Genomic DNA, 24,477 nt, shown 5'->3' on the forward strand with positions numbered 1-24,477 from the left:
AAACTATAGACAAGTTGGAGGTCAGGGGAGCATTTTTTTTGAGAGAGACTAGAAAAATCACTTTTGCTGGAATCGCTGTAGCTAGAAGGAACTTGTGCCTCCAGGGTCCCTTCGCTGAGGGGCCTGGGCCACTATGGGCTTCCTGAGACACTTGCCCTAACACGTGCTACTTCAACACTCTTCAACATCACAATCTATCTTTCAAAGACCCAAGCTCCTTTCAAAATGACAGACTACATTTCCCCCCTTTATTTCAACTTTAAAAGACATTTGGTTAAATAAAATTGAGTCCCGTTTCTTGTTATAAGGAATGGCAGAGAACCTGGCAAGCAGAATATGCTGACAGAAGACAAGGAAAGTATTTGGGTGGGGTTTCTAGATGATAGGTAATTGATTTTATTTTTTTTTGATTTGTGGCTATTTCTTACCCTTTCTTTACCACCGTCACCCACATTCATTGGGAATGACTGAATTTTTTCACAGCATCATCAAACAGGGGATAGCCAAGCCTAACAACCAGCTAGGGACAGGGATTTTGGACTAGCTAGTAAACGCATTAACTGCACTTTGTTTAAATGCTAGCTGTTGAGAGGCTCCTTTGTGTTTTTGACTGCCTGAGTAGATCAGAATGTAGACGGGAGTGAAATGCATGAGGATTTTCACAGTCCATCAAAATACTCCTGCTTTCTGAGAAATAGGATCCTCCAAGGGACACCAGGTCCAGACCTTGTGGTTTATAATTCCTGGGCTCTAATGCCAGCCTCCTCACCAGGTATCTACTGGAGAACTTCACCAAACTTCCTTTTTCCCATTTTAAACTAGGAAAACTGATGCCAACCTCACAGGCTATCAAAATGATCACAACAGGCCTCAGTACTGGGGACAAGGTCAATGCTGAGGAAGTTGAATAGTTACAAGAAAACATCCCAATTATTATTTGAGGGCTATTGTGCCAGGCATTTCACAAACACTAAATCTCATGGCAGCCCTGCAAGATTTTGGACCAGATCAGCACCATCCAGTAGATTTTTCAGGATGATGTAACTATGCCAGATGGGTGCAGCCCATGTTGGGTAGCTATGAGAGCCCCATGGGGCTGATGATGCACTTGAAATGTGCCTAGTGCAACAGATGGGGTACATTTTTAATTTTCATTCATTTCACTTTAATAGTCACATGTGGTTAGTCATTACTATATTGGACAAGGCAGTTTTAGGGATTAAAATTTTTTTTGAAGGAGAGTAAATTCTTTAAAGCCATAGTTGATAAGGAACAGACCTGGGATTCAAACAGGTTTCTCTGACACCAAAGCCTGTGTCTGTTCTACTCTGTCAACCTTGACAGATCCGGTTCCCCTCCGCCTATCACCAACGGATTTTGGGATTGTCAGTAAATGAACACTGCTTTGGCAGGCCCCATCTCTGGGTAAACATGGGCTCCTTTCCTGGTTTGATAAGAATTGAGTGGAAGAGAAAAGGACCTTGTGAAGGTTGGAGAGAGACAAGTGAAGTCTCAGTTAGGAAAAGGCCCCAGGGGTTTTATCAAGTCTTAGTAACATTATAAACCACTCCCACCAAACCAGACGTGTCTGGTGTGGCCTCAGGACTGGGCAGGCAGGTGGTGTCTGGGAGAGAGTTAACCTACAGATCCCAGAGCTCCTGCTTCCATCAGATCCTGGAAGCTAACAGCCCAAGAGGTGCCTCGTGGCCTATTTATTTCAGCTCTTCATTCCAGAGGAATTGGCTAAACTCTGTTTAGCAGAACCTTTTGGATTCTTTACACAAACTTTCCAGTCCGAATAGCAACATTTTTTTCAAGTTAAAACTAAAGCCCTTGGTGATGACACTCTGCCGTCAGGGTGATTTATGGACTGCTGTAACAGATGGGCGCAGGTCCTGAAGTTGCTTTTCCCTCATGGGTATGGTTTCCCCTTGGGAGGATCCAGAATGTTCATTCCATTTGTCAATCTCCCTTCTATTTACAGACCCCCGTGAGATGACTGACACAGGGCTTCTCAGCTGTCCTTCTGAAGAGGAGCAGAAGGGCACTGGCCATGGCCGTGGCCATGACCTTGGTATCCTGGACCCTCCTTATTCGCTCTTTACCTTGTGAAGAAACTTGTCACACAACACAGAAGCATTTACAACTTTTGCATCCCTTTCTTTTGCCTTTGATTCTTTGAACAGAGGTCCCTATTGGGTTAAGCTATAAACTCAATTTAATATAGACCCCCCTCCCCCATATAATGCTCAACCAGAACCCACAAGGGATTCTAGTTCTAGATCTAGCTTCCTGAAGAGCAATGCCAAAGGTCTGCTTCTGAACCATTGCGCCAGCTGTTACCAGCCAACGGGCACAGTGTTTACTAAGTGCCAGGCAGGGCTCTGAGCACTTTGTACACATTAACTTACCAACCTCCCAACACCACTGTGGGGGGGGGGGGTACTATTATTCTTCCATTTCACGGAGAAGGCCATCGAGGCATGGAAATGAAGGCCTCACGCAGTACTGTGTAGCTGATGGGGCAGAGCTGGGATTGTTCTCTACACTGAAGCGCACATTTGAGTCACACCTGCTCTGAGACCATAAATGACACTGGGACATTGTGAGGCAGTGGGCCCAGGAGCTGCCTGGCAGTCACATCTGAAGGAGGCTTTGCTGTTCTTGTCACTGGATGCCAGTAACCATCACTAGGATTAGACGGGCTTCGGGATGTTTTAGCTCTAATTGCTGCATTTCTGGAGGATTCCCTCCAATGTGCAGACTGTCTTAGTTACTGGGTTGTTAGGAGTGGTGTTTTTCACTACCTCATACACTGTGTCAGAATTTTTTTCTCAGATCTTAGGGCTAAGAAAAGGTGTTTTTCCTGATCTGTCGCTTTCCTTGCAACCTAACAGACACTGCAAGTCCCAAAACTGTTTCTCGTGCCTACACTGCTTTGCTACCAAGATCACAAGTGGCCAATCTGCAGCTCATTGATTTCCACTTATGGGACATTCTTGCTACCCACAGAGGGGCTGCCTGTCCATCTTGCCTGTAATTTGATGTGCTTTCATATTTTTTTCTCCTTTCAGTCTATATCCCTATGCTATTCATTTTATCTAATAATACATACTTCTGCATTACAGCTCCCTGTGGGCTGTGGAAGAAACACTTATAAATAAGCACAAAAAACATTTCATAAACCCCATAAACTATTGGGTGTTCTCCAATAGTTTCAGGGTCAGGCAGACCTGATCCAGATGTGACTGGTTACTTACCAGCTTATTTGAGCTTATTTCTTCATTCCAAAAGCAGGAATAACAACATCAACAATAATACCGATCTCACAGGTTACCTCTGGGCATGAGAGTGCTTGATGCATAATATGAACCCAAGAAACTATTAATTATAAACATAATAACACAGTAATAGTAATTATGACGAATGTTGCTAGTATGGATCATGATTAATCATCCAAGAAACAAGTGAGAAAAATACCACCATCCCTACCTTACAGATGAGGAAACTGACCCTAACTGAGGTGACCGAGTCACCCAAGAGGACACATAATAAGTGGCAGAGCCACATGGACACTGCAGCAGGAAGAACACTTCTGTTACATGGATGCTTGTGATGAGCATTGGTGCCACTGTACACGGATTACTTCTGGTCCAGAATGCAAATTGGAGAGTCTATGCATAAGGGAGACCCAGAGATTATAAATTCCTATTGCATTAGACTCGCTGAAAGTTTGGGGAGGTCTGGTTGTGCCTATTCTTCTCTGCCCAGGCCGGCCTCAGTCTGTACATCAGGCACTGGGGAGCCATCAGAACAGCTTAGCCTCTTCCTTCTTCATGGGCATGGTGAGCCTGAGCATAGCAGGCAGTAGTGACCCGAGGAGGTAATCCTGAGTTGGCTGCTCTGCCCTGAATCTCCCTGACATGGCAGATCACTCTCTGAGGGCGAGGGGACAATCAAGTGAGTCATTCGGCAACTTTTACAGTTGCTAGGCCCACTGTTCATCTTGAGTTCTAAATGCCAGGGAAATAGAAATGACAATGTCTGCTCTCAATCACCAACCAGGAGCATTTAAAGCTCTCGTTTCATCCATGACTGTGAGAAACAGTGAACCCTTATTCTGGTATCAAGTGGAAAGTTTAAATCCACTCATTTCATTCTATTCTCAGCTCAGAAATACAGAATATTAACTTTCTAAGAGGCCTGGCTTGGAAGAGTCTACTAAAAAGCAGCAACAAGAGCAAAGCACATCAGCTTTCCTGATTTTTCAGGCTTTATTTTAAAAGCAACCGAAAGTGGGCCTGATGGCGCTTCTTATTAACAACTTCTCTGACACATCCTTGGCTGTGTGGGAATGTGGTCAGCTCAACAAGGCTTTGGATTTGGGGAAGGAAGGAAGTGCGAGGACGAGCCACCTGAGAGAGTCAAACATTATGCTTCCAATGGCTTACTTTATGGTCTTCAATAGTTATGAATTCCCACTTTCTCTTTTACTTACAGATAAAGTCCTTAAATCATTGGGACTTAACTTTTAAAGTCTGCCAGTGTGAGATGCCAAACTCAGTGGCTGTCTCTTTGTCCCTCTCCTATCAGGACATTCTGAGGCCAGCCCTAGCTGCTCAGATTCTGAGAGGACTCCTGTGTTATAGCAAAATATTGGGACAGGCTCCCTGATACTTGCCATAAGCACTTGAAGAAATTATTCCTAAGATATTTGGCAACTACCTCTCAGCTTAAAGAAAGAAGAACACAGTCAACAAAACATGCCATTAGGAGTTCGTGGTCACTCAAAGTAACTTTCTTGGACAGGAAAACTCATGTTAGTGAAAAGAGTTGCTTTAGCAACTAAAATAAGGAAAAATTAAAGAAGACTAGCGTACTCAGAGCCAGGGAGAAAAAGAAATGTCTTTGTAACAAATATTAAAAATATATGTCACCTCCTTCCCCTTTCCTTCCCCATATCACCCCAACAATTCTCTGCTTGAGCAAACTTGAATCAGGCTTTCCCGAATATTCTTCCCAATTAGACCTCAACTTTTGGGGTTCAGTGTCTGTCTTTGCAATCAATGCCAAATGATAGCAAGAATCCTGCAAAGTTGGTTTAGCCAGAATCCCCCATCCTCAATATCTGATCACCCCTGATATCTGATCAGGTTATTCAACCTTCTCCATCTCCCAGATGGGATTTAATCTGCCTTCAGCAAAAAACTGTGAGGTTGGTTTAGCCAAAATCTCCCCTTAACCTTGATATTTTCTCTTAGTAATTTTCCATCCATTGACCCCCATCACTCCTTAGCTGTAAGTCCCCTTTCCTGGTTGTATTCTGAGTTGAGCTCAACCTCTCTCCCCTTCTGCAAAACCCCACTGTAGCAGTCTCCTGGATCCAGCCTTACCATTTTTAAACAAGTGTCATAAATAACATTTTCTTTAACATCCCCTCCCCTCCAAATTCTAAGGACAACAGGAGATGTGCTTTGCAAATGTGCTTGAAACATGGCAAAGCTGGTAAGTCCTTCTTGTCAGTAAAGCACTTCTAATAGAAGCACAATTCATTCCAGAATATTAAATTGCACTGAGCATGTGATTAGACATATGGTGACACAGAAGACATACAGTAATTGAAGAGGCAGGTCAAGAAAAGAATGTTTTAACCTATTGCTACATGGAGATGACAGACCATGTTGAATAGAGTTGCTAAAAAGAAAGGAATCACAATGACATCCATGGACTTTTCCTTGGATATATGCATTTCCACTTAAATAATTCAGCATTTAAAAATGCTTTTCTTCACACTAGCTGTGTGATATGTCATTCCCTTCCTACTTTGTCTTCTTATATAGCTTACATTTAGGCCTCAAAGATATACCATTCCCACTGGCTCTTAGGGCCAATTCTGGCTCTATCCCTTTTTATTGTGTCTAAACAAAGTAGAGCAATGACTGGGACATTCCCTCAAGAACGACTGCTTCCTTCTAGAAAATTTTGCAGTGAGTGCACGGTTGGCCTCAGAAAATTGCAGTCCCAAAGACCTAGCATGTGACCATCCTACAAGGGGCTGGGATGGAGTGGTGAGGGAGGTGGATTAGAAAGGGGTGCTGCATCAGTTGGGTCATCAAGGAACAGACATTGAGACAGACTTGGAAGTGCAAGAGATTCATCAGGGGCTATGCCTGCGAAAGAGAAAGGGGAGAGGAAGCAGGAGGAGGAAGGAGAGCCTTCAAAGCATCAGGCAGGACTAAAACCTGTGAAAGGAGAGCAGGGAGGAAACAGGATCGGTAGGAAGGGTCTCAGGCTGCAGTACATCTCTACCAGGTGGAGATGGGTGCCCCAGAGCAAGGCCTGTTCACCAGAGGAGCCTCATATGGGGCAAGGAAGGATCAGCTCCAATAGCTCTGCCATGGTACTCATTTGCTGGGTTCTGAAGAAGCTGTGGCTGGAGGCAGTCCACTAACCATACTCTAGTGGCAGGTTTCTCTTGGAAGATTTAAGTGCCACACCTCCATGGCTGCTAACCTTTCTCCAGATGGCCAAAAAGGACCTCCAGGTCCAGTTCCTCAGTACCCTTAAAATTCCTTAGAGATTAGGGACGATTTAAATAACAATAAATTTGAGTCCAAGATATATAACTAAGGACTTGCTAGATCACTGTACCTATTGAGAGATAAATGAATATCTTGCTAGGGATATAGCAGTAAATAAAAACAAAGTCTTGACTCTCATGTCTTATATTCTAGAAAGGGATTTTGACAAGGAACAGAAAACAAGTAATACATCATAAATTGATCAATGTGAATATGAACATCTAAAAAGGTAAGGAGAATATGTGGGTGGATATGTGTACACACAGATTTTTTTAAGTGCGATGATCATGAAGGCCTCTTGGATGAAGTGACTTTGAGCAGAACCGGATGAGGTGAGGCAATGAACCATGAGAACTGAGGGTATATGGGGAAAAGCAGTCCAGGGAGGAACTGCAAGTGCAAAGGCTCTGAGGTTGGAGTGTGTCTGGTATTTTCAGGGAACACTAATAGGAAAGTGAAGTGAAAGGTCATGTAGGGACCTGTAAGGGGGGCGAGGGGGGGGGGGGGGAAGGGGGACTAGAAAAGAGATAGGAAGCCACTGGAAGTTTAATCCAGAAAAAAAAAAATCCACCTCACTTATCCCTCACAATGGCCCTGCAAGGTAGGTATTATCACTCCAATTTTTCAGACAAGACGGTTTTGCCTTGTGTTTCATTTAAGACTGGTTCCTTTTTCCATCTCTTGAGTAGCAAAGACAAAACTAAACCAATTTTGGCTTAACCCCAAATCCGTGCCCTTAACCAACTATGTGTATTTCAAACTCTTCCAGAAAGAGCTCTCTGGAATAGATTTTACTCTAAATACCACTTAGCACAAAAACCCTTTCTTTATTTGTAAATAATATCCTGGCAACTTGACTTTGGTGAGCAAAAACGAGGCTCCTTTTTATACCTCCCAAAGTTTAGAGGACCACTCACCCTTTTAGGTACTTGAGAGAAGAAAACCCACAGCAGAAGAGCAGTGGAGATGCCAGCAAGACAGTCCTTAGGACAATGCTCTAGTAGAAAGAGTATGTCATCCTCGATACCTTGGCAACTATACTGGCTCAGGCCATGCACCTCATTCCATGTTTTGGACAAGGCACCATTTCAGAGCAATTTCTTACTATTTATGGTGTTCAGAGCAAGCGGTTCAAAAACCATGTGCTTCTTATTAATTTATCAGAATCAATATTAAGCATTAAAAAAACAGGCTTCCCTGCTGAGAATATTTTATATGTTTTTCCATTGACTGAAAGAATATTATGTTCCTTTCACATAGTACATTTTACTTATTCTTTTAAAAATAGAGACTAAAAAAGTTCTGGTTAATATGTTTCTATCCTTAAAGGCTGATTTTTATTCATCAAAAAGTAGAGGTCTTAGTGTTCTTAGGGACACTTATTTGCTTATGGATACCTATGGAAAAATAGGTGAAAAATAAATTTTTTCCATCCTCATTTCACCAAGACAATCAAATTAAGAACACCTGAATGTAATAGCATAATAATTATGGTCTAAGACAGATAAAGCAAGTGAGTGACTAAAAGACCTAACCAGGTCTTTAAACAGCTCTTGCTTCCATTACTAAACTCCAGAAAAAATATTAAAATTATATATAGGTATATTTTCCACATCCTATATATTTTTTAAAAAAATGTTTCTTTGTGTAGGGGAGGAGACTTTTTCCTTGAACCTCTTAGGGTCCCTGATTGGGTCTAAAAATTAAACTGACAAACACAGATTAGCAAAAGACAAAACAAAACAAACTTATTTAAAGTTTTTCTTAACACGGAAGCCCTCCTAAAGAAAGAAAGACTAAAGAAACAGACCTGAGTATTTTATGTGACATTTGACAAAGAGTGGACAGTGAAGAAATATGACAGGGCAAGGAGTATGAGGTAAGTGCGGCAAACTAAGGGAGACTTTGCAAGAACTATTTGTTCAGATTCTTCATGGGTGCTTTTGTCTTCAGAGCGAAGGATGCTTTTTCCTCTAGGTATGGGAGGGCATCTCTCAAATGAGGGTTTTATGACCTGTTTCAGGGAAGAAGGGCAGGGGGAAGGTCAGCATGACCTTCCTGCCTTTGCTGTTTTCTTAGTCACCTTCAGCTTATAATATGCAATATGCCAAGGTACCATATTTTTGGGTCCTGTGACCTGAGCGCCATCCTTTGGACATGGTAGCCATTCTGAGTCATAATCACTTAATAGCTGTGATTCGTCATGTATGTTCTCTTTATCACTACATCAGTTCTGGAGCCTGGCTCCACTGATTACTGTATCTAGGAGAGTTGGCAATTCCTTAACTGATTTAAACTTCTCTTTCCTCATCTGTATAATGTGGAAATTATCTCATTTAATCCTTGCAATCACCTGAGGATTAAAGGGATTATTGATGTTAAGTGCTTAGCACTGTGCCCGGCACATTAAGACTAAGTAAAGATCTCTTTAAAATCTAGTATGTTTGACTCCTCTGAAAAAAGAAAAGTCTCTTATTGATCAGTTCTTTCCCCCTGTTATCTGTATTGCCTGTTTGGGGGAGATTTAAAAACTTGAAATGGATTTAGTTATTTTTCCTTCTCAGGAAGCCTAGAACTCCTCACCTTGCTCTATGCCTAATGGTTCTCAAGCTGTATCATCAGAATCACACAGAGGCCCTAAACACAGGGACTGTTGGAGCCCATGGCCAGAGTTTCCCTTCAGTGGGGCTGGGGCGGGGCCTGAGAACTGCATGTCTAACAAGGTCTCAAGTGCTGCTGATGCTGCTGGTCGGGACCACACTGAGAACCACTGAGGCTGGTTAGTACGAATCTTTCTGCTTAGCCTGTGACCAGCCATGGATTCAACCATTTTAAGTCCTGATTCAGATGAGGCTTTAAAGAAACAATATTTGTATGGCATTTGCACAGTAACCATTTGCACAGCACCTAGTCATGCTCATAGTGGCAGATATTTCTATTGTAAGCACTACAAAGCACCCTCTCGAAAAACAACCCAAACCAGTAACAACAAAAAATATTTCCTCATAATTTTTAGGAACAGGGAATTCACTCCCATGAAGTTGAGGTTAAAGAAATGCAATTTTATTACTCCAGAAGGGACTGCAAAAGTGATTCACTTTAAAATATGCTGCATATGGCATTGGACTGCTCATTTGTTCACACTTGAACAAATTCTATTAATTTACTGGCTAGACCGCATGCATCAGCAGAGTACATTCCCAAAGAAAATGCATAGACAGACGAAGCCAGGATGTCCTTTGGGCCTCTTCACCATGAGCCTGAGATCGGCCAGGCTGCACTCCAGCAACCCTAAGTAAAAGGATGCCCCAACCACTGTGCTCCTGTGCACCCGCAGCCACAGACATGGCTTGAAGGAATTAATGTTGAGCATTTTCTTATTTACTCTTCAGGTTGAAAAGAAGCCATAGGGAACCAGCACTGTCATGTTAGCCATTGAATTCTAACTCAGTTCTTTAGCACAGCACAGTAATATTTCAGAGACTTACATTGCTCCTTAGCCAGTTCCTTATATTTTAACTTGATTTATTGACTCATTATATACACACCTTATTTCTGCTTTGTGTTGTATTGTTTTGTTCCCTCAAGCTTCTTCGGAACCTAAAGCCACCCCGGATTTCCTTCTCTAATGGCCTAGTGGATGCACCTCACGTCTCGCCATCAATAAGCAGTCCTTCCTATGCCCTTGAATAGCATCAGTCTCAAGTATTAGAGTTTTCCATAAGACTGACTCAGACACTATTTCATGGGTGAAATGCTTCTATTCCTCCAAGGAATATAGTTATCTTCTACCCTTGTGAAGAAATGAGGAAAACAAACTCAAAGAAACTTCACAGAGGGCAAAAACATCAAAATGAGAAGATAAGCAGAGACACACTGAAGTGGAGTTTCTTAGAAAAGAAAAGAAAGACAAGAGTGATGGCTTATGCAGCAAAAGCTGATACAATTTTAAAGAAAGGGGAAAAAAGGAGGATGACTAAACTAAAAATACAATCATACATTTGTAAGAGAAAGTGATGAACTAGAAGTAATTACTTGAATCTGAAAGTATCATCATCACCATCAAAACTAATTTGTTATTCATTTTTGTGTAACATTATTTGTCTTTTAAGGTAGATGTGTGCCAACTATGGCCTGTAGGTCAAATCAAATTGGCACCTGTTTTTGAAATTTTTACTAGAATCCAGCCCCTTCATTCATTTATGGATTGTCTATATTCTGTGGCTGCTTTTGTGCTACAAAGATAAAGTTGAGTGTATGAGAAAGAGACTATGTAGCTCACAAAGATTTGTCTTTTACAGAAAAGTATGTTGACCCCTGTTCTAAGCCTTTTCAACATGAGATGATCAATGACATAAAAAGAACCTTAGACAACTGTGATTGATTGCAAAGAGGGCCACAATCCTCTATCCCTTCTGTACCTACAACCCTTGCATTGTGACTTTGCAGCTCCGCCCACCAAGAAGTGGAGTACATACCCCTACTCCTTGAGCCTGGCTGGCTTTGTGACTTGCTTTGGCCTACAGAATGCAGCAGTAGCTTGGGCTTACCGAAGAGAATAAACCCAGCCTGCTTGCAGGAGGATGACAGACAAGTTGGGGTGGAGATGAGACCATCCTGCTAAGGCTATCCTAACTCAGCCTCCAGTCAGCCCAGCAAACACCTGAGCCCAGCTGAGTCCAGCCCATATTACTGACCCACATAAATGGTTTCTGTCTTGAACCACTGAAGGGGATTAGACTATACCACCCAAAATATGCCACTTCGGCATATGAATTATTATTCGAAGCTAAAGGCAACTGAGAATCAACAGATACAGAAAGAAGCTTTTTCAGAGCTTCCCTAGTGTGAGTAAAGCAGAAACTTCTGAGGCATGAGGCCGTCCATAAATTCCCTTTCCAGGAGTTTTACAGCCGTGCAGAAGGCTGAAGTCAGCTCCAAGATGAATCTGCTCTACTTAGCACCCTGTGGTGCATGTATCATCTAACACGTTTCCACTTCTCCAATCAAGGCACAACTTTCTTTGCATCAAGGGCAGAGTCTCTTCTTTCCCCAGCTCACCCTCAGAGAGGCTGATGGTGATGGAGGGCGGGTCAGTAAACTCTCTGATTTGAAATCACTCTTCTCAGGAGTAAAGGAGCAAATGTGCTCTAGGAAGCTCTGTAGCAAGAACCCAGGTTATCCTGGATATCTATTAATCTGCCCCTCACTCCGAGTTAAGGCATGGGATGAAAATGGGGAGAAATTAAAAGCCTTTTACTGGCAGAAACTTTAGGATTATGATTATTAGTGCTAAGAGTTGACTGATAATAGGTTTTCAACAGTGATGAGATATTGGCTGAACATTTTGCAGAACAGACATGGTCTCTCTCAACTGTGATGAAATATTTGCTCTGAAGAGGTATCCTCACTGGGTGCCTCATACACTCCTACTGGGAGCCTCTGGCACAGACATATTGTCCCCATTTGAGGGGAGAAGGATGCTCTCTCAGACAGGTGGAAGGACTAGCTCAAGGTCATAATTTGCAAATGTCAGGGTCAAGGCTGCAAACAAAGTCTTTTAGTTTCAAATCAACTTACTTTCTGGAACTTTCCAAATGATACAGACCATTCCTTAACTGCCTGATTCTTGGAGGACAATGAACTCTAGGCTTTCGGGGTTTGAGAGTATTGATAACATTGTCAGTACTGTTGTTTTAAAGGCTGGCCTGAGTGTTTTTGCTAAACCCTGGTTGATGCTACCTCTTGCAACTTTGGATTGTTTCAGCATTCAGACCAACTGATTAAGTACCCAGGTGCCTAGTCACAGCTTTTCATATTGTGTGAGGAAGAGTCACACGGCTATGATGATAAGAAAGGTAACTGAAGGCAAATGAATGAGAAATCATATAATCCTTAGGTAAAAAAATACTCTCATACCCACCCACTTTAACATCTGCTCTTTTATAGCACTGAGATGTTAAGAAAGTTGTCTATGGAGCTAGAGCCAGTAAGAGGAAGGAATATGACTCCAGCTCACCTTCTCTAACTTCCTGGTGTCTCCAACCACACTCTCACATCTCCCACATGCACTTGGCCCACACCCCCAGAAACGGTTCTCCACACAGCTACCAACACAACTGCCTCCAGATGTAAATTAGATCGTGTTAGTCCCGGTTGGGAAGTCACTTCCCATAAAAATCAGAAAGAAAGATCCAAACTCTTTTTTCTGGTTCTACACTACTGATTCTCACACTTGAATGTGCACAGTAGTTCTTCGAAGGACTTATTCAACATATTGCTGGCCCATCTGAAGAGCTACTGATCCATCTCTAAGAATTTGCATTTCTAATAAAGTTCCAAGTGATGCTGGCTTGGGGAGCACACTTTGAGAACTGCTGCTTTATATGATGAGGCGTCTGCCTACTCAGACTTCTGTTCCTATCATGCGCCCACACACAATGCCCACTTCCACCAGGATGCCAACAGTGGCCCTGGGAGAGGAGGACTGAGAGAGGAGGAACATGTATCCATTTGTTCATCCTTTTGGATAATTTAGTATGTTTTTCAATTCCCTTTTTGCTCATTTTTAACTAAATCTTACGTGATTTCTTTTTGTAAAATATGTTTTTATTGATTTTTTTTTTAAGAAAGAGAGGGGAAGGGAGAGGGAGAGAGAGAAACATAAATGAGAAACATCAATTGGCTGCCTCCTGCACAATTCCTACTGGGGATCAAACCCAAAACCCAAGAATGTGCCCTGACCAGGAATCAAACCAGCAACCTCTTGGTGTATTAGATAATGCTCAACCAAGTGAGCCACACTAGCTGGGCAATCTCCGGTGATTTCTATTACATGCAAAATATTTGTTCATTACTACAGAAAACATGACGATAAACACCATTCTTTCAGGAAGAGGATGCACATAGTGCATCCGCCAATGTACTTCTTCTCTGGCATTCCCTAGTTGGTTTTGTAATTGGCAATTTTTCTGTCTGAATAATAAACAAAAGCCTATTTCATGCACCATCAACTGTATCAACATTACCTCCCACTGAGAAAATCAACCCTCTGCTTTTTCCTCCAGTCTCTAATCCCTCATATTGTCCAACATCTGTCTGCACCCTTACTTTACACAAAATTAATAACTTCTTCATTCTCTTTTGACAACAATAATTAAATGCTTTGCCAACTTTTAGGTTGATTCTAGAAGTTGAAAGACAAACATTATTATCATGATTATTAACATTATGATGACTATGTAAGTATCCTTCTCTGTAAATACAAGTAATGTGCTACAACTCCACTTTCTACTCTTTGAGCCCAATATCCTGACCCTGTCAAAACAATTCAGTTTAAGTTACCCAAAACTTGGGAACAAGACAGGCAGCTGGCTGTATATTCTTTCAATGTCATACAAGAGTACTATCTAGAGACCAGCCCAAGAATGGCTTCTTCCTATGATAATACACCTATTTGGCTTACTATTTACCATTGTTTGGCCCAGCTTCTTTGAAGTCAGGTAGATAAGTTGCAGCGTTTTTTGTTCTATAGTGATGCATGGGATTTGTATCTGGGAGAAGAGATAACCCCAGAGGCTACATCTTACTGGCCCCTTAGAGCAGTGACCAGTTTGGGATCCAGTTGATAATACTTGTTTGCTCTCCTTTCTTGACTATATTCAAACTCTTTTCCTCCAACGGGCTTAGAACTAACTCGATCATCATGCTGCTGTCCTCACTGCAGAGTTAAATACGTCTTTAAGTCAAAATACTTTCTCTGAGGGTTGTGTTTTGCATCTTCTGCAGATTATGTTTGAGAATTCCTTGCTCCACTGATGAGCAGCCGGGGTGTGTAGGCTGCTGGGGCCTTTTGGAGCTTCACCACGTGGAGCCAAACTGCTCTGAGATTTCAAAACCACCTTGGAAATTCGGCCTGTCCACTAGCCTGGCTTTAGGTGTGTACTGATCCTGCACTTTAATCCTGGCTTTGACAACTGCCATAACTGTTGCTGTTTTTCTGGTGGCAGTTGTATGCACTGACTGGCCCATTATGTCCATGTTGAAGAGGGGGTGGTAGGTGGGAGGAGCTAAAAGTCAAGTCTCTACCAGAAAAAGGTACTCCCATCTGGGCAGCTTGCTCAAATGCATTAAAGTCCCATGGGTGAGAAAAAGGGGTGGCCCAAGCTGGGATCTATGATGTGGGGACGGTGGGGGCAGTGATGGCCCAGGTGAATCATCTATAAAACATAAAAATCTCTGGTCCAGCTGCCACTAAGAAATGACTGACGGAATTGTAGTTGAAATTTCAGTTCAACTAAGTGAACTGAAAACTGTTTCTTTGGGGGGAGGGGGAAGGATAGTATTTACAAATCTGGTTGTACAGTAGCTTGAGCTTATTGTCTAGAACTGTGCTGTCCAATTAGATAGCCACCAGCCACAGGTAAGTGTCAATTGAAATTAAACAAAATGAAGAACTCAATGCCTCAGTCCCACTAGCCACATTTCAAGTGCTGAACAGCCACACTGGTAACGGGCAGCACAAATACAGACCACATCCATCACTAAGTTCTTACAGTGATCACTGTTCTCTAGGACAGCAGTATTCTTAAAGATACAGTTCTTTTAAATTTTGCCCTTCAAAGTTATACAAAAGGGAAGGAGGTCTCGGGAATCTGGATAGGAGAATTTGAGGTAAAAAAAAGGAGCCAAACTGCTCAGGATGACAAGGGACTAGAATTTTCCATCTTCTGTCTTTGGATTGAAAGGGAGAGTTGTTTTGTTTTTAATATTTGAAAAGAGGCATATGGGAAAGATGAAAAGGGTAAATTGGAAAAGGACTCTGGGAGAGATATTTAAAAAGAAAAGAAACAGGAACATACCTCTTGCTGGGGGAGTGGGGCAAAAGGTGACAGAAAATAAGACACACTTTGGCAGGGCTGACTAATGAAATTTATTCAGCATAATCTCAGACATTTCATCTGAACATGTCCTGGTGTGTGTTGCTACCACCCAATGTCCTTGTTCCTGGGACACGATGATATAATGGGTTTAGGAAGAGAAACAAACTAGAACTTGGTACACAGAGGTAAAAAGGCACTGAGGATATGGCTAATCACCAAGATTGTAAACACCCAGGAATTCTGGGAAGGACTGGGAAGGCCCTGAGTAGCCAGGAGCGGGGGTCTTCAGCCCTTTGCTATGGATATAAAAGGAAAGTCAGGAGACCAGTTGAGTTAGAGACATTTGGGTTGCATGTGTTTTAGAAAGCACTGCTGTTTCTGTTCTCTTCAATAGAAAAACCTCTATTTAAAAGATTTTATAACAGGCATCGCTTAGAAACAAAATGTATTTGCATTTAAGTAAGTAACTTCTAAGTCAAGCAATGTGAGATTAAAAAAAAATTTAGAAGTGGCATGGGAATGCAGTTAGAGGCTATAATGCGGGCTATATTCTGCAGTTTCTGAAATTTTGGGCTACTTCAAAAAAAAATACCCCAGTAATGCAGAAATAATAAAATAATGCTTAACTACAGTTGCACTGATCACATTTATTCATTTATTGACTAGATAATATATAATTTTAAAACCATGGCTAGTATTTTTTTCTGACCAAGTGAGCGCTCACCCACCTCTCTGCCCTCTTTAAACTAATCAGTGGAACATCATTTCATATTTATCTGATCCTTCAGGCCATCGTGAGAATTGTCATATGATGCTGAACCCACTTATGTCCCTTCACATAAGTGGTCCTTTTGCTATGACACTTTAAGAAGCTGAGGTTTTGTTTTCCCTAATTCTTGTTCCTCCCATTTGCTTTCAGCTGTCATTTCTCACTGCTATTCATATAAAACTTGTAAAAACAAACCTTCTCTGCTTATATTTGATGCCTTGAATATTTTAATGGCCATGGCTCCAAAAAACTGAATCTTATAGGACTTGGAAATAAAAAAATAAATGGCTGTAGTCCACTTGAAATACTATTTGGCTTTCTGGTTTCATATTATATATAATAAAAAGCTAATATGCAAATTTACTTAATAGTGGAACGACCAGTTGCTATGATTCGCTCTGACCACCAGAGGGCATACACTCAATGTAGGAGCTGTCCCCTGGTGGTCAGTGTGCTCCCCTAGGGGGAGTGCCGTTAAGCCAGAAGCCCTGAGCCAGCCTCTCCCATCTCTGCGGCAGCGCTAAGGATGTCTGACTGCCAGCTTAAGCTGTCAGTTGGACATCCCCCGAGGGCTCCTGGACTGCGAAAGGGTGCAGGTCAGGCTGAGGGAACCCCACTGACCCCTGAGTGTACAAATTTCGTGCACTGGGCCTCCAGTGTTGTTATAAAGAGACATATTTACTTTATGAAGTTTACATTTTTTTTTAAAATCCTAGTAAAATAGCACTTAAGAAAGTTGAAAGCTTAGCTAGATGTATTTAATACTTATTCATGATTTTTTTGCTCCTAGCTTTACCTCATTTTCGGAGGAACCTGGAAAAAAAGCAAATGCCTTTTGAAGAGCAAGTAATCAGTATTTTCCAAATGTGAGCGAGTTGTGAAGGATTAATAATCAAAGAAAATCATCACAAGAAATAAAAAAATAAAAAGATTCCATGATGACAAACTTCCAGTTCATCAAATCACATGTTGCTTTACCAAAAGAGCACACGTTCCTCTAATATGTTCCTGCTTATCTGATAGCAGTAGAGATACTCAAGCAGTGATTGTATCACTCTAAAATGACCTGCACTGAGTAACTGGAAGTCACGTAGCATTTTTTAGTTATCCTATTGTTTTCCAGAGCCTAGGAAACTGCCTTAGAAACCACAAATCTTTGGAGACACTCTAGCAGATTCAGGGAGAGATGTCTCTCACCAGCTCATAATGAAGGGCAATGGACATCATCTTAGTGACACTGGTCCCCAATGCACACCGGGCCTAACTGGGAGAAAGATTTACAGATGCATCTAAGCTAGTCCTTGGCCCTCTTTGCCAGGTTGTGTAAAGTGGAGAAAAGCAGTCAACTGCAATAAGCTTACTTTGTATCAGAATTGAACACTAGTTGATACTAATAATTTTTTACTTCAAAAATAAAAGTGTCAGATGGTTTACCTTAATATTTTGACTCTGTTGAGGTACAGATCCCCACCCGGTCTCAAGGATTACCAAATCCTCTCACCATTTCAATTATCAAGAAAAATGAACAAATAAATCAGATTGAGTTGGAATCAATTGTATCTAAAATCCCTTTGAATAGTAGACATCTACAGTGAATTTAGCAGTTGTAGGCATTCTGCTAGTCCCTGGAGAGAGATAACTAAAACATGAACCTTTACTTCAAGAAAATCAGAATATGGTAGGAGAGACAAAATCATTAAACACGAATGCAGTATTACATGTGCAAGGGGAGGTTAGTAGTAGCACAAAGAAGTTACCATTCTGATTGAATGTGTCAAGGAAGATATTAATTAAAGAGATGGAGAATTCTCGTCTGGGTTCTGAAGGATAAGTAGGAGTTCATTAGTAAAACAAAAAGGAACAAGTTTATTTCAGAAAGAGAGAGCAGCAAATATAAAACATGTAATAGAATAGTTTATTGGGAGAATTATAAGTGTATTTTTATGGCTAAAGCAGAGAGTGTGTGTAGGAAATTGGTAGGAAATGAAGCTGTATGGAAAGCCTTATATTTCATTCTGACCAGTTTCCTTTATCCTACAATAGAGTTTCATTATAGATATTTTCAAAAGGTTATTCTATAATCACAACTATGAAAAGGGGGGGGAGAGTAAAGGAAAAATTCCAAAGAATTAACGATGGTTATATCCACGTGGTGTAATACTACTTTCTGTTTCTTCCTATACTAGTAGAAGAATGTAATTAGCTGTCCTTTCTGAGAAACAGTAAAGTTTCAGTTATACAAAGAGCTGTCGCTCAACATTTTAATTCAATACAAGGAATAGCCCATCCTTTGCCTTTCTCAATTTTGTTTACTTACAAAGAAACTATGGTATAAATATAGAGAGTATTATGAAACACATTTTGGAAAAACCAAGTCAATAAGTACTGAGTCACATCAGCCCACAGACTTTAAGCAAAGGCCTGACAATCTGAACCTCTGGGAGGGCCACCACCTAACTTTCAATTGATTTTGAAAGGAACCAACTCTGACTATAAATAAAGTCTTTAGACGTTTTCCATTTCACTTGACCTTAAAGGCAACACAGTTTCACCACATGCCCTTCTCCAATTCACCTCAGATTCAAGTACAATCTAAGAAAAACAAGGCATTTATAAGGCCAATGAGGCTTCAACTACCTCCTCAACCTTCTGAACAGATGGGTGGTCCCAAGGCCCTGCTCCATAAAAAGCTTGCAGCCACTCGTCACCTTGCAGGAACAGTAAGTGGCAGAAGCAGAGGTATACAAAGCTTCGGTCCAACTGTTCTACGTAAATGAAACCAGCAGAACAAATGACGAGCACAAAGTCCAATCACTATTACAGTTATAACAAATAGAACGTTTTATGTGGAAAGCCTGCCAAAAGCACTTCACTATGCAAAGACTGTTACTACATGAAAGCCATCTGTAAATTGAAGATAATAATAGCAACAACCTTATAAGGTTGTTGTGAGGAATTAAACAATATACATAAAATGTTCTAGAAGGCTGTCTGGCACACAGTGAGCTCTCAATAATTTATAGCATCATTATCATCACACCTGGCACATGGCAAGTGCTCAATAAATACAGTATCATTATCATTATTATATTTCATAACTTGCCTCTTTCCAACTATTCCAACTTATAAATCTCAAAGATGCTCTTACTTTGTCAGAGACTATTTACTTAATACTGTAATTAAAATGAAATAATTATAAGAATGTTTTGAGAGGAAAGATTAATAACCCCTCTTTACCTCTTCATATCTGTCAAAAATTGCTCCTTCTTGCATAAAGGAAGGAACTTCCTTCTGCCAGTTAAATTCATAAGGTTTGGCCATGATTATATTCAAGACCTAAAAATATAAAAAAAAGAATATCTCATTAGTATACAAATTGAAAAACAAGTGAAGATCAAAGGTTAATCACTTTATATTTGTGTGTTTGCAAAGCTTTCCTTCATACATGTGGAATAAGCCCATAAATTGTCTTTGTTCTTTCTTCTTCCCTACATCTGACTCAATTTCTCTTCTCTTTGTCTCTAAACCTGGATAAATAATATCATTAAGAAATACCAGAGGTGCCTGGCCAGCATGGCTCAGCGGTTGAGCGTAGAACTATGAACCAGGAGGTCACGGTTCGATTCCCAGTCAGGGCACATGTACAGGTTTCTGGCTCCATCCCCAGGGGGAGGCACACAGGAGGCAGCATGATTGATGATTCCCTCTCATCATTGATGTTTCTCTCTCTCTCCCTCTCTCTTCCTCTCTGAAATCAATAAAAATACATTTTAAAAAAGGGGGAGAAATACCAGAGGTAATCATTTGGGAAGCTTCCCCTCTCTCTTCAGATCATATAAAATAATAAGGTCACATTATCAGATGGCACCAGATAAGACAAAGGAACCACACCCCTGAACCTATATGTAGGTTTAGGGCTGCTGCAAAGCTTACACTAGACCCTGAAGGTGCCTGCATGGGCAGGAGGAGTCCACAGGATGATGGAGCACAGAATCAGGTGGGAATGGTTGGAATTTTTTACTGCCCTTGGTGAAGCCTCCCTCACTTCTTCCTCACTTGGGCCACTCAGGAACCAACAGAAAGTCTGCTGTCTAGAAAAGATTGAGATGACTTTGAAAGAGAGCCCAGGCATGGTTCAGGGTGGCTGCCTGCACCTAGAAAAGCGGGGTGTTCATTTTATCCACCTTTCTGAGCACCATGTACTGTGGTGCACATTCAATAGCTAAAAGCAGGACATTTTAAAAGTAAAGGTGAGCACCCACCAAGAAGCGTCAAACACTTAAGCAATGCCAAAGACATAGGACATACACGCCAAACACAGTTAGTAGAGGAACTTACCCAAGGAAACAGAGTTAACAGGACAAACAGCTTTGGCTTAAGTATGGTTGATACCCTCCAAGGGAGGAGAGAGTACATTCTGTTCCCAAAACATAATTAACTACAACTTTTAGAAATTTAGTAAAAGATGGTTGAGTTCAAAGTTTTAGTAGAGTTATAAAGAATTTTTTAAATTTAAATATTTTTAATGTAAAACTTTTTAAATAATTATAAAGAATATTAAAAATATGAATTATAAAGAGAACTCACATGAAGGTGAGTCAAGGAATTCTCAAGAAATGTAACACAAAAAGAAACAGGAGGCATGGCTGAAAAATGTAGAGGAATGGAAAACGGAAACAGAAGGTTTAACAACCATATATTTTTATATCTCTATTTCTATCTCTATCTATTCTTTCCTCATTGTACCCCAGCTACCCCATACACATATAACAATCCCCAAACCCAATCATGGTTAGGTCATAAAGGAAATGTCAGTATTTTTGAAAAGGCAGAAATTACCATCACCATACTTATTGACCCAAACTAGGCAAACTTATAAATTAATAACAGTAAGTGCATAAAATCTGTACATATAGAAAAAAAACATAATCTTACACACATACTTCTAAATAATTCTTAAATTCAGCAGACTAGTCAAAGCAACAATTATAAACTATCTAGAAACAGTGTATATCAAAACCTAGATATGTAGCATACAACCAAAACACAGTAAAAGAATGATCAGTATAAATGAATTGTTTTCAGAATTATTTTTATATTTAAAAAATTGGCAAGTATTGGGAGAAAGTGAGATAGAGAGAGATGGGGGCAGAAGGATGATAATGAGGAAGCATACATACAATATTCACAGTGAAATGTGGGATGGAGTTACAAAGAGGAAAAGATGAAAACAGTATGAGAATACTATGCATAACTTTAATCAAAATATTTGAAAACCTAAATAATGTGGAAGGTTTACAAAATTTAAAGGAAAAAAAAATGGCTCAGAAAATGAGAAGAATACTTAAACAGACCACAGACCTAGGAATCAATTGAAAAAAATAATAAAATATTAGGCCCATACATTTTACAGGCAAGTTTTATCAAATCTTCAAGGAAAAGATAAATCCTGTGTACCTACACTTTTTCCAGGACATAAAAACAAGTAAAGCTAGTACCCACCTCATTCCACAAGCCCCATTACCAGATCCCAACAATGACACCCTAAGGGGGTTCATAAGAAATGCACCAACCCTAGAGTTCATTATCACTTACAGAGAAGAAAATTCTAGTGAAAACATGAACAAATCTATTCCAGAGAGTTGTCAAAAGAATAATGTGAAATGCTTCAACACTGAAAACAAATCGATGTGATTCACTTCCTAAAGAGCTTAAGGAGAAAAATCTAGTGTATACATATCCTGGCACACACTACAAGGTAAGGTACACTTGAATGTGAAAGGTCTCTAACACAAACCATTAAGTGAGAACAGGAAGCCAGAGAATAATATGAAACATGAACAGTGTGATACCATTTACTTAAAAACACAGCTATAGAATGCTATGAACAGTTTAATACCATTTATGTAAACACAAACACACAAGACAAATGTTTATATTTCTCCAGGTATATACATATAAGTAAATTATTTAAAAGTTTGGAAAGAACCTTCCCAATTTATGACCTGCTTAATTTGGGGGAGGAAATAAAGATTGGGGCTGAAAATCAAGGTATATTTGCTGTTATCTTCTGTGTTGAACATTTTTATTATGGGAATATATTCTTGCATTATATGTGCTCGTGTAAATAAAAAAATGAAAATTTAAAAAAAGAAAAAAAAGTTGAAGTCATACAGATAGGTGTATGCAAACAATGTAAAGCAGATGAAGAATATATTAGGTCATGTTTCACGGTAGCTTTCTCACAACAGCCACTATTGCTATTTGAGAATAAATTTCTCCATTACTCATTACTAACCAGGCTAAAAACTGGTGAAAGTATAAAAGACATCCTAACCAGGCCAGCTAAGATGGTAAGCAGCCCTCCATTAATCAGCACCGAAGCCTTCCAGGTACAGCCAAGAAGATGGACCAGAATGCAGAGAGTGGGAGAAGGGGAGGGGCTTTTCCCCAGTCCATCATGTGAGATTGATCCATGTCTTTCTCTCTCCCATAATGACTATAACTGGGTCTCTCTTCCTATCTTTCTGTCCCTCTGTTCCTCTCAGTTTGTTTTTCTTTGTGTCCTTCCATTTCATTTCTCAGTGTTTGTCTAAGAATGAATCTCTCTCTCTCTCTCTCTCTCTCTCTCTCTCTCTCTCTCTCTCTCTATCTAAGGCAACTTAGAAGCAAGCTATTAGTGCAATGATGTGCATTCATGACTTCTATGCCATAAAACAGATCTACAGATAAAAACAGAATTGCAAGACTCTCTCTGGCTGTCATGGATGTGTTGTTCAGAATTAACCAACTGCAGGCATCCAAGTGTGAACAGATGAAAAAAGATAGATGATAGAAACAATGTGGCGGTCTCCCTGGTTGACCAGACTGTGGAGAAGAATGGGCAAAACACCTCTCTTCTGCAGACCTTTGTGTGTTCTCACTCCTGCCAACTGTGCCTTTCAATATTTCTGTTTGGTTTTATGTTAAAGGGAATAGCAAACAACAAGACACTTCTGATATAAAAAAAAAAGGTCAGATCAAAAATGAAAATGAAGAAAAAGCTTATATCAACTTGCATCATCTTTCACGGGTTTAACTCTGGGTTCCCCAGGATCCTTTCAGCAAAAGAACACATCAATCCTCAGTGTGTGATGTTTCTCAGACTTCACTACTATCCTTACTACTAATATAATCATCTCTACCTTGGGTACCATTTTCATTATAATGGTCTCATTATGTGAAGGATTTGGTGGGGGCTAATGGGAAAAGGAGATATTTTTGACCTTAATCTATAAAGGCACCTGCACTGGAGGCAGGTGCTCTTTTATGGCTTACCTTCTCAGAGCTTCTGGGGCTCTGAACAGGTATGAGGCATTTTTGCAAAATGACATTGGAGTATCCTGCATTTTTCCAGCTACAAAATGGGAGCTGTTCCTTGAAGTGTCTCTGAAATACTTCTTACGACCTGTCCTCAGGGGCAGCAGTTGGGTTATTTGATATAGATGGTACAGCTATGACTGAACAGACTAGAAAAGGCTGACCCAGTCAATTGTGTTTAGCAGTAGTTTGAGCCAGGTAATTGATTTTTAAATGGGAACAAATGAAGGTACATGTTGTAGTCCAACAGATTCCAGAGAAAGTTAAAGGGACAGTTACTTCTTTTAAAAGGCATAAAGGAGGGAACTGGTCACTCTATAAATACATTATTTTGCAATTATCTCAAAGCCCCACCCACAGCTAACTAATACAAAAGCGCTATTACTGGGCCATGCCAAAGGTTCCTCTTCCCAAATTCTCCGGCTTGCCTTCTAAGGCCTCGCTTACAAGATACTTCAAGGTTCAATTGCCTCCTCCACCAAGAACACCACCTCCCCATATACAGACCACAAGGAAGGGCCCTCCTTCTTCAGGAACACGGGAAGTAAAGGAGGATTTACACAAAGAAGGGATGTGTAACTAGGTGCCCTGTACAGAGCAAACACCTCGAACAGCTACTGGAAGCAGGCCAGTGCACTTTTCAATAGTCTTATTGTTTTTAAATTCTTATGCAACTGGAACGGATTAGCTATGGCACTGGCTGCAGAGGAAAATCCCTGGACTGTGGAGCTTGGCAAGGAGGGGATCATACAGGAGGTGGGGGCCTAGGAGGTCTTGTTTTACAGCATTGGCAAAACCCTCCTTCTAAAGAAGATGGCAAGAAACTGAAGGAGTTAGGAGGAGGACAACAAGGGAGCTCAGGTAGGCTGTTGGGAACCAAATATGC

At 40.7% G+C, this 24,477-nt stretch overlaps 1 protein-coding gene across 8 annotated transcripts in view; it reads right to left on the reverse strand.

The window, feature by feature from the left end:
- Positions 1-24,477, reverse strand: part of PLCB4 (phospholipase C beta 4) — a 380,146-nt gene that overhangs the window by 119,989 nt on the left and 235,680 nt on the right. For all 8 annotated transcript variants that reach the window (XM_059705568.1, XM_059705565.1, XM_059705567.1 and 5 more), the window contains one exon: positions 19,470-19,568. In XM_059705568.1, coding sequence (XP_059561551.1) covers positions 19,470-19,553 — 84 coding nt within the window. In that variant the 5' untranslated portion in view covers positions 19,554-19,568. The remainder of the gene's footprint in view (positions 1-19,469; positions 19,569-24,477) is intronic.

Source organism: Myotis daubentonii, chromosome 8, assembly GCF_963259705.1.
Source record: "Myotis daubentonii chromosome 8, mMyoDau2.1, whole genome shotgun sequence".
Taxonomy (NCBI): domain Eukaryota; kingdom Metazoa; phylum Chordata; class Mammalia; order Chiroptera; family Vespertilionidae; genus Myotis; species Myotis daubentonii.